General features: G+C 37.5%; 1 protein-coding gene across 4 annotated transcripts in view; it reads right to left on the bottom strand.

Annotated features, from left to right (window-relative positions):
• The window catches only part of LOC103591339 (OX-2 membrane glycoprotein), a 42,705-nt gene that overhangs the window by 12,450 nt on the left and 14,968 nt on the right, over positions 1 to 15,287 (bottom strand). For all 4 annotated transcript variants that reach the window (XM_008573779.1, XM_008573777.1, XM_008573778.1 and 1 more), the window contains exons 3-4: positions 5,931 to 6,257; positions 1,077 to 1,349 (exon numbers count right to left, since the gene is read on the bottom strand). In XM_008573779.1, coding sequence (XP_008572001.1) covers positions 1,077 to 1,349; positions 5,931 to 6,257 — 600 coding nt within the window. The remainder of the gene's footprint in view (positions 1 to 1,076; positions 1,350 to 5,930; positions 6,258 to 15,287) is intronic.

Genomic DNA, 15,287 nt, shown 5'->3' with positions numbered 1-15,287 from the left:
AAATTTGACATTCTCAGGAGAGAAGACATGTTCCTTTTCTTGTTTTTCTGGAAAATTTTCCTTTTGCCTTGTCTAAATCTGAGAATCTCTTTACAAATATCCAAATCCAACACATCAAGCCTTTTTGACCATATTTACCTAAATATCCACTTTCGAGTTAGTCTGGGTTTTCAGGGACCCCAGAAATGCCTACAGGAGATGTTCCCTAGGAGATTCGGCCACTGCACGAATAAGGCATGCCTAGAAAAGCTTTTCCAGATTTTATTGTTCAAAAGGAGCAGAAATATTTTTTAGGAGGCTTATTACTGAGTGCTTCAACCACTGTTAGTGCTTCAGAACTACATAGAAAAAGAAAACTGTGGCTATCGCTAAAACTTGTCCCTAAAATCACTGCTGCCTTTATTCTCTCACCAATAATTCTCACCTCTTGTATTTGCAAGGCCCAGAGACAGTAGTTTAGATAGAAACACAAGAGAACAAAAGGAGACTTGAATGGGAAACAGTTTGCATTAAAAAAGGTGATTCATATCAGCCCCTTTCCCACAGTGGAGATTTTACAGATACTTCGTCATAGATGTCACTTCTTCCGGGAAATTCCCCCCCAGACTGAGCTGATGCCCCTCCTCCCACACCTCCAATCCTTTCATGGTGCATGTAGCTTTCTTTTTGAAGCATTTAACATGCAGTTTTACAATTGCCCAGCCACTTCTCTGTATTTCCTAGTAGACTAGAAGCTCTCTAAGTGCAGGGACTGAGTTTTCTCCTCATTATTTTATTTTTCATGCTCAACCCAAAGTTTGGAGCACAACAGGCACTCAGTAAGTGTTATTAGAATAGAAGAAATAAATGAATGAATGGATCTCAGCAACAATATTTGGTATGTGGCAATGTGCCACTTTCACCAAAGTCAACCTTGCTTTATTTGCTTTCTTAACTCTGTTTTTCTTTCCTTACTTACTCCGTTCTCTCCTTACTTAGCGCTTTTGCTAATAGGCTGAAAGTCTCTGCGGACATTCACTATTTTCCACATGTGTGAACACAGACGCAACCACAGCCATCTTTGCCCTTTCTCTTACCTTTGTTCACGGTTTGCCTGAAGTTGGACACAGTCCCCAGGTGCAGCACCTGGCAGATCACCTCCTTCCCCACCTGACTCTTGGGGTCTTTGACTTGGAGGATGCTGGTGACAGATGTGGTCCCATTTGGGTGTGAGAGACTCTCAGTACTATTCTCAATCCCTGACCCAGCAACCTTCCAGGAGATCACGGGGGCTGGGCGGGCAGTGGCGGAGCAGGTGATATTTAGGTTGTCTTCAGAGAGTTTGTAGTGAAGGAATACTGTGGGCTGTACTGGGACAAAAAAAAAATTGATCTGCCGTCAGTTAAGCACCTGGTCTGAGTCCTGCACTCTCTTCAGAGAGATGAGGGGAAGATCCTTACAGAAAGATGGTGGGGGCTAGAAAGACAAGGTGACACACCCCACCCCAACAGGGGTCTTCCCAGTTCTTCCTTCTCTAATTCTCTGACCTGCGGGATGGAGATTGGCCTAGTATAAACCTATGATGAGAAGACAAGACTCTCTCTGTAGTATGTCTCAAGCAGAATTAACCGGGTGGACAGAGGGTACTGAGAAGTCAGATGATACTCTTCTCTCTCTAACAGTCCAAAGCCTAGTTATTCTGTTTTTCTCTTCCACGGGCAATGCAGCATCTCTGCCTTCTTCTGGGTATTCCTCTCAAATAGTTTGACAATAACCCCCAATCAGCACCTCCATACATGTAGCCTGCACTGATCAGAAGCACCAGGGCAGTTTCAGAACACAGCCCATACAGGGGCTGCTGCTTACAGACAGCCATTTTCTGTTTGGAGCTGGACCAATGAATCATGAGATGCACAGAGGAGACTTGGAAAGTCCCTGTTTGGAAGATCTACACAAATGAAAAGTAGAAATGCATAGCCAATAACCAGAAAAATCAAAGAATGACAGCTGGAAGAACCTTGGAGATCACCTGATGAAGTAAAAAGAAAATAGCTTATGAGAAACAGACATTATTTTCAGGCCAGCTGTAGCCTGTTCCCTTTTAGAAGTCCCCTGACTGAGTTCATTTTTGTTGGAACATTGAATTTACCTCTGCCAAGCAAATGCAGACTTGTCTCTGTGGTTGTCTTTGGAGCACACTAGACCATTAAAGGGCAAAGCTAACTGAAAGCCTGGTCTCTGCTTATAGGGTCAAGCGTTGGGTGGATGACCATGAGCTGGGGGGTGGGGTGGGGGTGGGGGGCTACCGAACTGTGGCTCTGTCTAAAGAGTGCCCAGATTGCTAACATCAGCAAGCACTGGAGGGAGAGTGATAAAAGTGAAGGAAGAGGAGTACAGTTGCACGGCCAGAGTGGGTGTCAGGTGTATCAAAGAATAGCTTAGATAAAAGCTATAAGGTGTGGCTGCGAAGGGTCAGTGTGGAAGACAACAGGATTACTTGCTAGAAGACTCAGACAAGTCTGGTTCTTAGGTGAAAAATAATACAAAAGATTACAAGAAGGGTGAGTATGAGGAAAAAAATGAGAGAAGAGGAAGAGAAAAAAATGGAACAGAAATGAGAAAAGTAAGACTTAAGAAGGAAAAAGAATAAAAGTGAGATAAGAGGACATGGTAGGAAAGGGGGGAGGGAGAGAGGAAGGGAAAGGGGAAGAGAGAGAGACAGACCAAGAGACAGACACAGACACACGGAGAGAATGAAAGAAGTGGAAATCAACAAGAAAGCCTGACATAAGATTCAGCAGAGAGGACTCATCACAGGAAAAATAAATGAAAGAAACATGTATTTGGTGCTGTCATACCTTCCTTGCATTCTTACCCACTGAACCTCCTCTTCCCCCATGGCCAGTATTCCTGATGTGCTTAAACTCTCACTTTAATATTCCTAATAACCTAAGTTTGTCTTCTTGTTCCTAAAACCACCATCAAGTGTGCCATGCCCCCAAGTTACCCCTTATTCCCACTTCCTAAACCTTCATCTCAGCTATGTGTCAGTTGAGAGGAAAGGAATCTCATCAAACTAAGCCTCCTGGATTTTTTTTTTTTTGGCAGTTATTTCAATTCAGGCTTTATTAAAGTTGTTTCTGAATTTTACATTTCATCCTTGGCTTTCCCCAGTTGATATTGCTTGTGTTTCAAGAATCTTTCATCAATTATCAAATCCTTTGCCGTGAATGAGAGCACCAAATACCTTCTATAAATATCAAACTGGCTGATTCTTTTATGGCAGTAAGGAAATTCAGTAAAAGATTTGTAGGATACAAGTACTACAACTCCAAGATCCCCCTCAACAAGCAAGCCAGAGCTTCCTTACACATCATATTCAAGCCAATGTCTTTTCACTTTATCATAAAGATGAAAATTATGAGCACTGACACAATTTTCTTGCTCTTTCAGTCTAAAAATATGGGTTTCTTGTGGTGTGATTAATGAAAGACCAGAAACTTGAAGGAAAATAAGTCACTGAAAGATTAGCTTACAAAGTTTTTATAATTGTTACTTAACCAGTCTTCCCCTTTCTCTAGACTTAGGCAGCTATAAAAAATAGGAAGAACAATATGCATAATAAAAAAACAATAAAAATAAATATCTGAGGGCCCACTGTAGTAGGCAATTTACACATTTCACTTAATACTTACAATATTGTGAGAGAATTATTATAAGCATTTTACAAATAAGAAAACAGGCTCAGAAGTGTGAAAAGACCGGTGCCCAAAGTCACACAGTGACTGAGCTGGGATTTATGCTCTAGTCTATACCTACCAAGCCTATGCTCCATTATGCTGTTCTGGCTCCCTAAAGCACTTCGACTTGAGATTCCTATTATTTTAGCTTCTTCTTTTAATTCTAAATTCACACTGTTAAAGTGTGCAAAACTACTGAATAATAGGAGAACCTAAAATTATTTTCAATCTACTTGCAAAAACGGGAGGTGGAAAGAAGTATTGGAAAACTCTTTAGGTAATGAGAACATTCCATACCTAAAATTATGGTTAATTCTTTTTTTTTTTTGTCCTTTTTGAGACCGGCCGCACCGCGCTCAGCCAGTGAGCGCTGTGAGCGCACCGGTCATCCCTATATAGGATCCGAACCCGCCGCGGGAGTGCTGCACTCTCCCAAGTGCGCCATGGGCTCGGCCCAAATTATGGTTAATTCTAATTCACTGGTACTGATACCTAGTAATCCAAAAACATACAAAGGTACTTATAAATTGTGCATTTTCTTCTTGTCATCATCTGTCAATCTCACAGGAATGAAGGCAAGAAAGGACAAATTCCTATTGTAAAATTTGACTGCTTATTAAATTTACAGTATGCACTTAGCAGAATGCCAAAAAGAGGTCTGGTTTCAAAGTCTTACCACCAGTCTTTTGATTGCATTTTAAAAGTGCGCGTTTACTCGTTTTTTTTTTTTGTTTGTTTAAATCTCACAGAGATGTTAGGGGCCACTGGTGGATGGCTTTATTGATACATGTCTGTGTAGCACTTAGAATTATCTATTCTGTCTAAGAAGATAACTTTTGCCACCCCACTGAATGGGATCAAAGAGTTACAGTGAAAGTGGATTTATCTCATGGGTAACTAACTGAAGTCTAAACCTATGTGATCTGGACATCTAACGTTTAATCATCCACTAGGGACACATTTGCATATTAATTAATCCTAAACAATTGAAGCTAATATCTAGTTGTTCCTTATTCAAGTACTCACTGAAATTTAGTCACTAGATATTTTTTTCTTTTGAGTCCAGTCCTAAAGAGAAAGGTTAGATTAGATCATTAAAACCTCTTCTAACATTAAAATATCCAGAAATCACCTCCTTTCTAAAGTTTGACTGATGTATCATTCATTTATTAAATCATTTACTAGACAAATATTTTACAGGACACCAGCTATAAACAAGACTGAAAACACACACACACACACACACACACACACACACACACACACACACAGGTGTCCACTAACTTTAGAAAGATAACACATAAAAAAAGAGCTAGATGTTTATACAAATGTGACCTAAGACAGGCACAAAAAATAAAAAATAAAGCTTGTTAATGTGAGAGGTAGTAATTTGTGAGTACCAATTTAAAAAAATCAGCATAACTAAATGAAATGAGAAATCATGGAATTTTTTTCCTGATCACCTCCTCCCCCACAAACTAATAAAGGATCATAAGGCAAATTTGGCAAAGGGGCGGAGGAATTGGGGCTGGTAGAATGAGAAGTTGCAGGTAAATCCTGTATAGAGACCCACTTGGGTCATTAACTACTGCCTCAGTTTGTCAACCTTGTGAATTTTTAAAAAAATGCTTATTATCCAGTTATGTCCCTAGTTGGCATCATTTCAGGTATGAGGAGCCTCTGCTGCATGTACCCTTATCAATCTGGAAAGAGCTACCCTGAAGCAAAGAATGAGCACTGTAACTGACTCCAGGTCAGCCCAATCTGGCTTTGTCCTTAGATCCAAAAGGTTAAAGTTGTAAGGGACCCTAAAGATCATCTATTTCACACTTACCGTCCAGATAAACAAACTCTGGTGCAGAGAGTGGACAAGATCTTTCTTGAGTCACATGACTGTTAATGGCAAAGCCAGGTCTGAATCATACCACTGCTTATAGAAAACTTGTTGCCCTCACCATTGTCCTCAATTTACTCTTTCTGACTGCAGGATCCCTCAGAGAAAAGATAGCCCCAGCCGGAGAACTCAATGTAGCCTCATGAACTCTCCAAATAATCATAACCACAGCTACAGTAGACATGAAATGCTAAGTGTCTTCTCATGAAACTTTCTGGGATTAGGGCCCAAAGAAACCCAGACATTGTAACCGTTTTTCAGACACTCTTGGACATAGTATTTCCACATAGTGACAATATATTCTCAGAGACTCTCACCATAGAGAGTGAGGCAGGCTGTTCCTGAGATCTTCCCAGAACCAAAGGTATTGAAGTGACACATGTAACACCCTTCATCCTCCAAGGTGGTGTTCCAAAAGGTGATGGTTGAGTTCTGGAGTCCCAGCTGAGTGATGTTTATCTTGTCCTTATAGGCAGGCTGGACCACAACCCCATGGTTCTTGCTGAAGGTGACCATGTTTTCTGGGCTTGCAGCCTTCTTTTTCTGCCATGTCACAATCAAGACTTCCTGAGAAGTTTGCAGAGAACATCTTAAGGAAGCAGGTGTGTTCAGCTGCTCTCTTTCATCCTGGGTCACCACTTCCACTACGGAATCACAAAAGAACATTTATATTTTAAAACTTTAATACACACACCACACACACACACACACACACACACACACACACACGCACACACACACAAACGTCTCCCTCATTACAAATACAATAAATACCCAAAGTCAAATATAAAAAGATAAGCAAAGAAGAAAACATCATTTATTTACATTCCCACATGTTGCTAGAGAAATATAGGTTCAAATATGTTTGTTCAGTCTTTGAAAGTAGAGTAGCAGAGTAGAAAAACAAGAAAACACACTCTCAGTGACCATGAACTAGAAAAAACCCTGTAAGCTAGGAAGTAGGTAGAATGAGATGGAAGATGGAATATACTAGGTAGGATAGAAGCATCATCAAGTGTGTTCATGTTTGAAGAGGTAGAGGTGAGGTGCAAGAAAGGGCCAAAGGGAGACTGAATATCATCAAGAAGTCCCCAGGATCACTCTCCCCCACAACTGACCAATTTACAACTATTAAAAAGCAAAGACTGCCAACCCAGGACTGCTGGAGCTAGGTGGAAGAGGAGGAGAGACCTGCAGAGTTTAGCCACTTAGGTAGGAAAAGCTACAGTGAGAGGGAGAAGGGACTACTTTGACCATTTCAAGCCCCAGCCATTTCATGGAGGCTGAGTGAGGGACACAAAGAAGTTGGACGTCATGAATCAGGAGCTTGCGAAAGCTGCAGCTGTAGTCTGTCAACAAGAAGAGGGCCTCTGAGGACACCATACCAGCCCCCAGGCCAACAAAACCACTGTCAGGGTTCCTGTGGACCCACATAGAAGTGAGGCGCCATAGCTGATGAAAGAAAGAAGCCACCCAGGGGCCGATGGGTCATGGTGAGAGACCCATGCACAGCCAGCCCTGCAGGAAATGTATGGAGTGTGGAGAGGAGGCTGGTCCACTGGGGGAATGCTGGAGCTCACCATGAGTAGCTGATCTGCCTTCTAAGTGGCATAGGCCAACTCAGTGGAGAGTGGTTAGGATGCCAGAACTGCAGGGCATGCAATTTGCTGGAAAGACTCAATTCTGGGCTAGAAGTTCTACACAGACCAGGTGTTTATGACCTCACAAGACATGGAACTAATTAAAAGCCTAACAATTAAAAACTGATCTGCACAAAAGTCCTTCCCCAAAGAATCAGCAATAAAGCAGCAATTTAGTGCAACAACAGGGCTCAAGTGTTGGTCCCAACAGGAAGTTCTCTCAATTTTGGAATTAACCAAAGGACAGCAAATTAGTACCAGTACAGAATTTAAGTGGTGGTGGTAGCTAATAATCCAATATAAAATGAAACAACAATAACAACAACAACAACAAAAAAACAAAAACAAAAAAACTAAAACAAAGAAACCCAGAAAACCACAGACCAGAGACAAAGCTCTGATATTAGCCAGTAAAGTTCTAACACCACCAAAGAACACCTAGAAAACCTAGAAGAGGTGGCAGTCTCCTCAAATGCTGAGGCATCCATGTAAAGACACAAAGAGAAATAATGAGAAATACAATGCCATCAAAGGAAACAAAGCACCAGCAATGGATCCAGAGGACCAGTGGATTTATGAGACATCTGACACAGAACTCAGAATAATCTTCTTAAGGATGTTCAGGGAGTCACAAGAAAATACATATAGAAAACAATCCAGGTGCAGAAAGAGAAATCTGACAAAGGAATCTATTTAAAAAAAGTAGAAATTCTAGAAATAAAAAATACATGTTCTGAACTGAAAAACTAGATGGAAAGCTCCAATAGCAACTGAGAAAAAAATCAGTGAGCTCAAAGATAAAACATATGAAATTATAAAATCAGAGGAGCAAAGAGAAAAAAAAAGTAACAAAAAAAAATGAAACAGCTAATATGGATCTCCCTCAAGCAAAATAACATCTGCATGACTAGTGTACCCAAAGGAGAGGAAAAAGAAAAGATGTAGAAATCATATTCAAGGAAATAATGGCTAAAATTTCCCCAAGTATGGAGAAAGATGGCAGCATACAGGTACGGGAAGCTCAATGGTTGCCAGTCAAATTCAGTCCAAGGAGGAACACCCCAAGGAATATCATAATCAAATTATCAAGAACAAAAGACAGAGAAAGAATACAGAAGACAGCAAGAAAAAAGACATACATAACTTTCAGTGGAGCCCCAATACATCTCTCAGAGGATTTCTCAGCAGAAACCCTGCAGGTCAGAAGAGAATAGGATGATATATTCAGGGTGCTGAAGGACGAAGACTGTCAGCAAAGAATTCTCTATATAGCAAAACTAACCTTCAAATATGAAGGAGAAATAAAGTCTTTCCCAGACAAACAAAACCTAAAGAAATTCATCAGCACCAGACCTGCCTTACAAAAAAATGCTAAACGGGAGTCCCTCAGTCTGAAAGAAGATGATGTTGAGGAGCAGCAAGAAAGCATTTGACGGTACCTAACTCATTAGTAAAGTAAGTTCACAGACAACCTCAGAATACTCCAATGTCACGAGTGTGGTGAATAAACTACTTACATCCTTAGTATGAAGCCTAAAGGACAAACCTAACAAGATGATAAAATATACAAGATCCATATAAGATACGAACAATATTAAAAGATGTAACTTGAAACAACAAATAGTCAAAAAGTGGAGGGAAAAGGGGATGATGCCAAAGCATAGAGTTGGCTTTGGCTTTTTCTTTTTTCTTAGATATCAAAGTTAAGTTGTTACTAGTCTAAAATAATCTGTTATAGCTATAATACTTTTATTGTAAGCCTCAGGGTAACCACAACATAGTGAGAAATTGAAATATACTACTATTGCTAGAGAGAGCCATTCAATCACAGAGGAAGACAGTAAGATCAGAAAAACAGAAAAAAAGGATCAACAAAACAGCCAGGATAAAAGTAACAAAATGGTAGTAACAAGTCCCTATGTATCAATAATAACTCTAAATTTAAATGGTTCAATGCCCCAATAAAAAGACACAGAGTGGCTCAATGAATTATAAAACAAAAAGCAACAATTCGCTGCCTACAAGAAACTTATTTCACCTATCCATACACCAGTGCTCACTTCAGCAGCACATATACTAAAGACACATACTGACTGAAAGTGAAGGAATGGAAAGACATTTCATGCAAATGGAAACCAAAACAGACCACAAAGAAAGGCAGTAATACCAGAAAAAAGAAAAAGTAATGTACAAAACAACCAGGAAAAAAAAAAAATAGCAACACAACTCCCTATATATCAATAACCCTAAATCTAAACGGATTAAGTGCTCCAATTAAAAGACACAGAGTGGTTCCATGGATTATAAAACAAGAACCAATAATATGCTGCCCCTACAAGAAACCACTAAACTGATAAAGACACACACCATCTGAAAGTGAAGAAATGGAAGAAGACACTTCATGCAAAAGGAAACCAAAAAAGAGCAGGAATATCTATTCTTATATCAGATAAAATAGACTTGAGGCCAAGGAAAAAAAAAAAGGATAAGGAAGGTCATTATACAATGATAAAGGGATAGGTTGAACATGAGGATATAAAAAATATAAATATATACACACCCAACTCTGGAGCATCTAGTTATATAAGGCAATATTATTAAACCTAGTGAGAGAAATAGACTCCATGACATTAATAGCTGGGACTTAACACCCTACTTTCAGCAAAGGACAGATCATTCAGACAAAAAAGTAACCAAGTAAGATCAGAATTAATCTCTACTCCAGGCTGATTGGACTAACAGACATATATAGAACATTTCACCCAACAGCTGCAGAATACACATTCTTCTTGGCAGCACATGGGACATTCTCTAGAATAGACTGTGTTAGGACACAAAACAAATCTCAACAAAGTTTTAAAAATTGATATCATATCAACTACCTTATTTGACCACAATTGAATAAAAATAGAAATCAATAACAAATACATGGGACTTAAACACCATGTTCCTAAACAACAAATGGGTCAACAATGAAATCAAAAAAGAAACTAAAAAATTCCTGGAAAGAAATGAAAATGAAAATGCAACATAGCAGAACCTACTGGATATAGCAAAAGCCATTCTAAGAGGGAAGTTTATAGTAAATGCCAACATCAAAAAAGAATAAAGACTTCAAATAAACAACCTAACATTACCCCTCAAGGAACTAGAAAAACAAGAGCAAACCAAACCCAAAATCAGTAGGAGAGAAATAACAAATATCAGAGCAGAAATAAATGAATTAAAGATTAAAAACACAATACAAAAATCGAGGAAACAAAGAGTCAGCTTTTCAGAAAGATAAAATTGATACATCTTTAGCTAGACTAACAAAGGAAAAAAAGAGAGAAGACTCAAATAAATAAAATCAGAAATGAAAAAGAAGACATTACAACTTATACCACAGAAATACAAAGGATGATAACAGACTACTATGAACAACTATGTGAAAACAAACTGGAAAACCTAGAAGAAAATGATAAATTCCAGGACATACAACTTATCAAAGTTAAATCATAAAGAACTAGGAAACCTAAACAGACCAGTAATGAGTAATGAGATTGAAGCAGTAATAAAAAGTTTCCCAACAAAGAAAACCCCAGGACCAGATAGCTTCACTGACAAATTCAACCAAACATTTAAAGAAGACTAATATCAATTCTTCTCAAACTCTTCCAAACAAAGAGAATACTTCCAAACTCATTCAATGAGACTAACATTAATTTTATACCAAAACTGGAAAAAGACACACAAAAAACTACAGACCAGTATCCCTAATGAACACAGATGTGAAGATCCTCAATAAAATACTAGCAAACAGAATCCAACAACACATTAAAAAGATCATTCACCATGACCAAGTGGGATTCACCCCAGGCATGCAAGGAGGCTCAATACATGCAAATCTATAAGTGTGATAGATCACATCAACAGAATGAAGGGAAAAAACATAATCATTTCAATAGATGCAGAAAAGGCATTTGATAAAATCCAGTACGTCTTCATGATAAAAACACTGAACAAACTAGGTATAGAAGGAATGTAACTCAACACAATAAAGGCCATATATGACAAACCCATAGCTAATATCATACCAAGTGGACAAAACTTGGAGCCTTTTCCTCTATGGTCTGGAACAAGATAAGGATGTCCACCTTCCTCACTCCTATTCAATACAGTACTAGAAGTTCTAGTCTGTGCAAGAGAAAGTAATAAAGTGCATCCAAATCAGAAAGGAAGAAGTCAAACTATCCCTGTTTGCAGATGACATGATCATATACATACAAAACCCTAATGACTCCACTCCAAAAATTACTAGAACTAATAAATAAATTCAGTATAGTTGCAAGGATACAAAATCAACAGATAAAAATCAACAGCCTTCCTATACACCAATAATGAAATAGCTGAAGAAGAAATTATGAAAGCAATCCCATTCACAATAGCTACCAAACAAATGAAATACCTAGGAGTAAACTTAACCAATGTAGTGAAAGACCTCTACAATGAAAACTATAAGACATTGGTGAAAAAAATTAAAAGACACAAATAAATGAAAAGATATCCCATATTCATAGGTTGAAAGATTTAACATCATCAAAATGTCCATATTACCCAAAGCAACCTACCCATTCAATGTAATCCCTATCAAAATACCAATAAAATTCTTCACAAAATTATCTTAAATTGTGTATGGAACCACTAATGATCCCATATAGCAAGAGCAATCTTGAACAAAAAGAACAAAGTTGAAAGCATCGCACTTCCTGACTTCAAAATATACTACAAAGATATAGTAATTACAACAGCATGGTAGTGGCATAAAATAGACAAATGGACCAATGGAACAGAATAGAGAGGCCAGAAACAAACCTACACACTTACAGCCAACTTATTTTCAACAAAGGTGCCAAGAATACACAGAGGGGAAAGGACATCCTCTTCAATAAATAGTGCTGGGAAAACTGGATATCCACATGCAGAATATTGAAAATAGACTTACATCTCTCACTATACACAAAAATCAACCTAAAATGGATTAAAGACCTAAATTTAACACCCAAATTATGAAACTGCTAGAAAAAAACATAGGGGAAATGCTACACAAAATGGGAGTGGGCAGTGCTTTGTTGAACAAGACTACAAAGGCACAGGTAAGTAAAGCAAAAATACACAAATGATGTTATAACACCAAGGCCAAAGGTTCAATCCCCGTACCAGCCAGCCACAAAAAAAAAAAAAGAAGAAGAAGAAGAAGAAAATACACAAGTGGTACTACATCAAACTAAAAAGCTTCTGCACAATGAGGGACACTATCAACAAAGTGAAGAGACAACCTACAGAAGTGGAGAAAGTGTTTGCAAACTACACATCAGACAAGAGGATAATATCTAGAATATGTAAGGAACCTAACAGCAAAAACACAAACAACCCAATTAAAAAATGGGCAAAGGACCTGAACTAACACTTCTCAAAAGAAGACATACAAATGACCAACAGACATGAAAAAATGCTCAACATCACTAATCATCAGGGAAATGCAAATTAAAATGAGATAACATCTCACACCAGTTAGAATTGCTGTTATCAACAAGACAGAAAATAGCAAATACTGTCAAAGATGCAGAGAATAGAGAACACTCCTACATTGTTGATGAGAGTGCAAATTGGTACAGCCATTGTGAAAAACAGTATGGAGTTACCTCAGAGAACTAAAACTAGATCTACCTTATAGCTCAGCTATATTCCACTACTGGGTATATACTCAGGGGAAATAAAATCAATATATCAAAAAGGCATCTGCACTCCCATGTTCACTGCAACACAATATTCACAACAGCCAAGCAATGGAATCAATTTAAATGCCCATCAACAGATGAATGTATAAAAAAAAATGTGGTATGTATACATGATGGAATACTATTTAGCTATAAAAGAAATATCCTATCATTTGCAGCAATATGAACGGAACTGGAAATCATCCATCATGTTAAGTAAGTCAAGCACAGAAAGACAAATTACTACATGATCGTACTCATATGTGCAATCTTAAAAAAAAAAAAAGGGACTCTCATAGAAGTAGAAAGTAGAGTAATAGTTACCAGAGACTGGGAAGAGAGGGAGATGGCAGGGAGGAGAAGTGTTGGACTAAAGGGTACAAAACTATGCTATCTACTCTAAGTGAATCGTGCAGTATATGAATGTATTGAAACAACACACTGTACCCCACAAAAATAAATATAAATAAAATTGAAAAAATAAATAGAAAAGGACAAAGAACAGGTTGAGTGATCAGTTTAAGTAAAATAAATAAATAAATAAATAAATGGAGCAGCTCTATACATTCCACAAGCAAACACACACACTTAAAGAAAGTGGGCAGCACAGAGGTGTCTGCCTCCAGGAAGCAGGAGTGAGTATAGGAACATAAGGTAGAGAGCTATATAGGGGAGGCTGGCAGTACCAGAGAGGATCTCGAAGCTTTAACACCCAAATGGAAATCTATGCAACCCACATTTTTACTAAATGCTGTGGCAGTAATTTCTTTCTCTCTCCATTCCTGGCTACTCATGCTACAATAGATGATTTAATGGGAAATCTCAATATAATGAAAAATAGCCAAACATTTAAGAAAGCTAACACAATGAAAGGGAAACAATAAATTCTGAAAACCCAAGAACTCGCAAAATGAATAAAGGTATAATAAATCATTAAACACTTTAACAGAAATAAATGTGATATCCTAAGTGTAATAAAAATCCAGCATTATAAATAGCAGAAATTAGACACATACAAAATGAGAAACACAAAATTTTAAAAGATTGGCTGACTTAGCAGAATGAATACCACTGAAGAGTAAATTAGGAAGCAGGAAGATCAGGCCACGTAATTCTCCCAGGATGTAGCACAAAGGGAAAAGCATATACAAGGGAACAAAGGAAAATTCAACGAGTAGATTTAAATGTTCCAATATCAATCCAATAGGACTTCTAAAAGAAGATAATAGAAGACAAAAGCACTATAAGGGGGAGAAAAAGTATTTTTCAAAATTATAAAAGGAGCAATCTAAAATAAGACATATTAATCATGAACTTTCACGTACCTAACAACATAATTTTGAAATATATAAAGTAGCAACAAATAGAATTACAAAGAAAAATTTACAAATCCACAATTATAATGGGAAAGTTTTCTATACTTCTCTTAGATCTTCAATTTTATATACTTAAAAAATCATTAAAGCAAAAAAAGTCAAATGTAAGGACATACAGAAAATTTGAAAAATAATACATATGTTCAAAATATATACTTTATGCATTGTATATTTAATATAAATACTTTATATATTTACATATATACCCTATATATACTTGATATGTGTGTATATACACACACTACTCAGAGAATGTACAATTTTTTTTTAAAACACACATAAAGCATTACCCAAAATTGAACTTGATATAGGCTACAAAAAAGTTGCTACCCAATAACCTTGAACACTGTCCACAATGCAATAAAATTAGAAATATACACACTTCTATTAAGAGTTTAGTTACATCAGAAATCATACCAGAAACCATAAATTATTATAACTGAATGACAATGAGAGCACAATATATTAAAATCTGTGGAAATGGGTAAAGCAGTTCTCAGAGAGACATAGTTAGTCCTCAACATTTACTAGGAAACAAGAAAGATTGAAAAATAAATACACACTTCCAGACCTTCTACTCTCCTCTCCCAAAAATAGGAGTAAATTGATAAGGATAAAAGCAGCAATTAATGAAATGGTACACAAAAGGTAGACAAGATCAAAAACACCAAAAAAATGTTTTAAGACAAATAATATAAATAAAATGTTGGCAAGTATAAGAGAAAAAAGAAGACCATGCAAACAACTCACAAACAACAAAAGGGATGAAAAGATGGGCAATAGCAACAAATACAGACTGGAATGACTGCCGCATAACTCAAGGCTTAATGATGTGCACCCTTGGAAGATATGGAAGTTCTTAGAGGCGATACCTTTTGTTGGGGTTCAAGTTTCCTGAA

Source organism: Galeopterus variegatus, unplaced genomic scaffold, assembly GCF_000696425.1.
Source record: "Galeopterus variegatus unplaced genomic scaffold, G_variegatus-3.0.2 Scaffold963, whole genome shotgun sequence".
NCBI lineage: Eukaryota > Metazoa > Chordata > Mammalia > Dermoptera > Cynocephalidae > Galeopterus > Galeopterus variegatus.
Note: the sequence above shows the minus strand (reverse complement) of the source record. Positions and strands in the feature narration are given on the sequence as shown.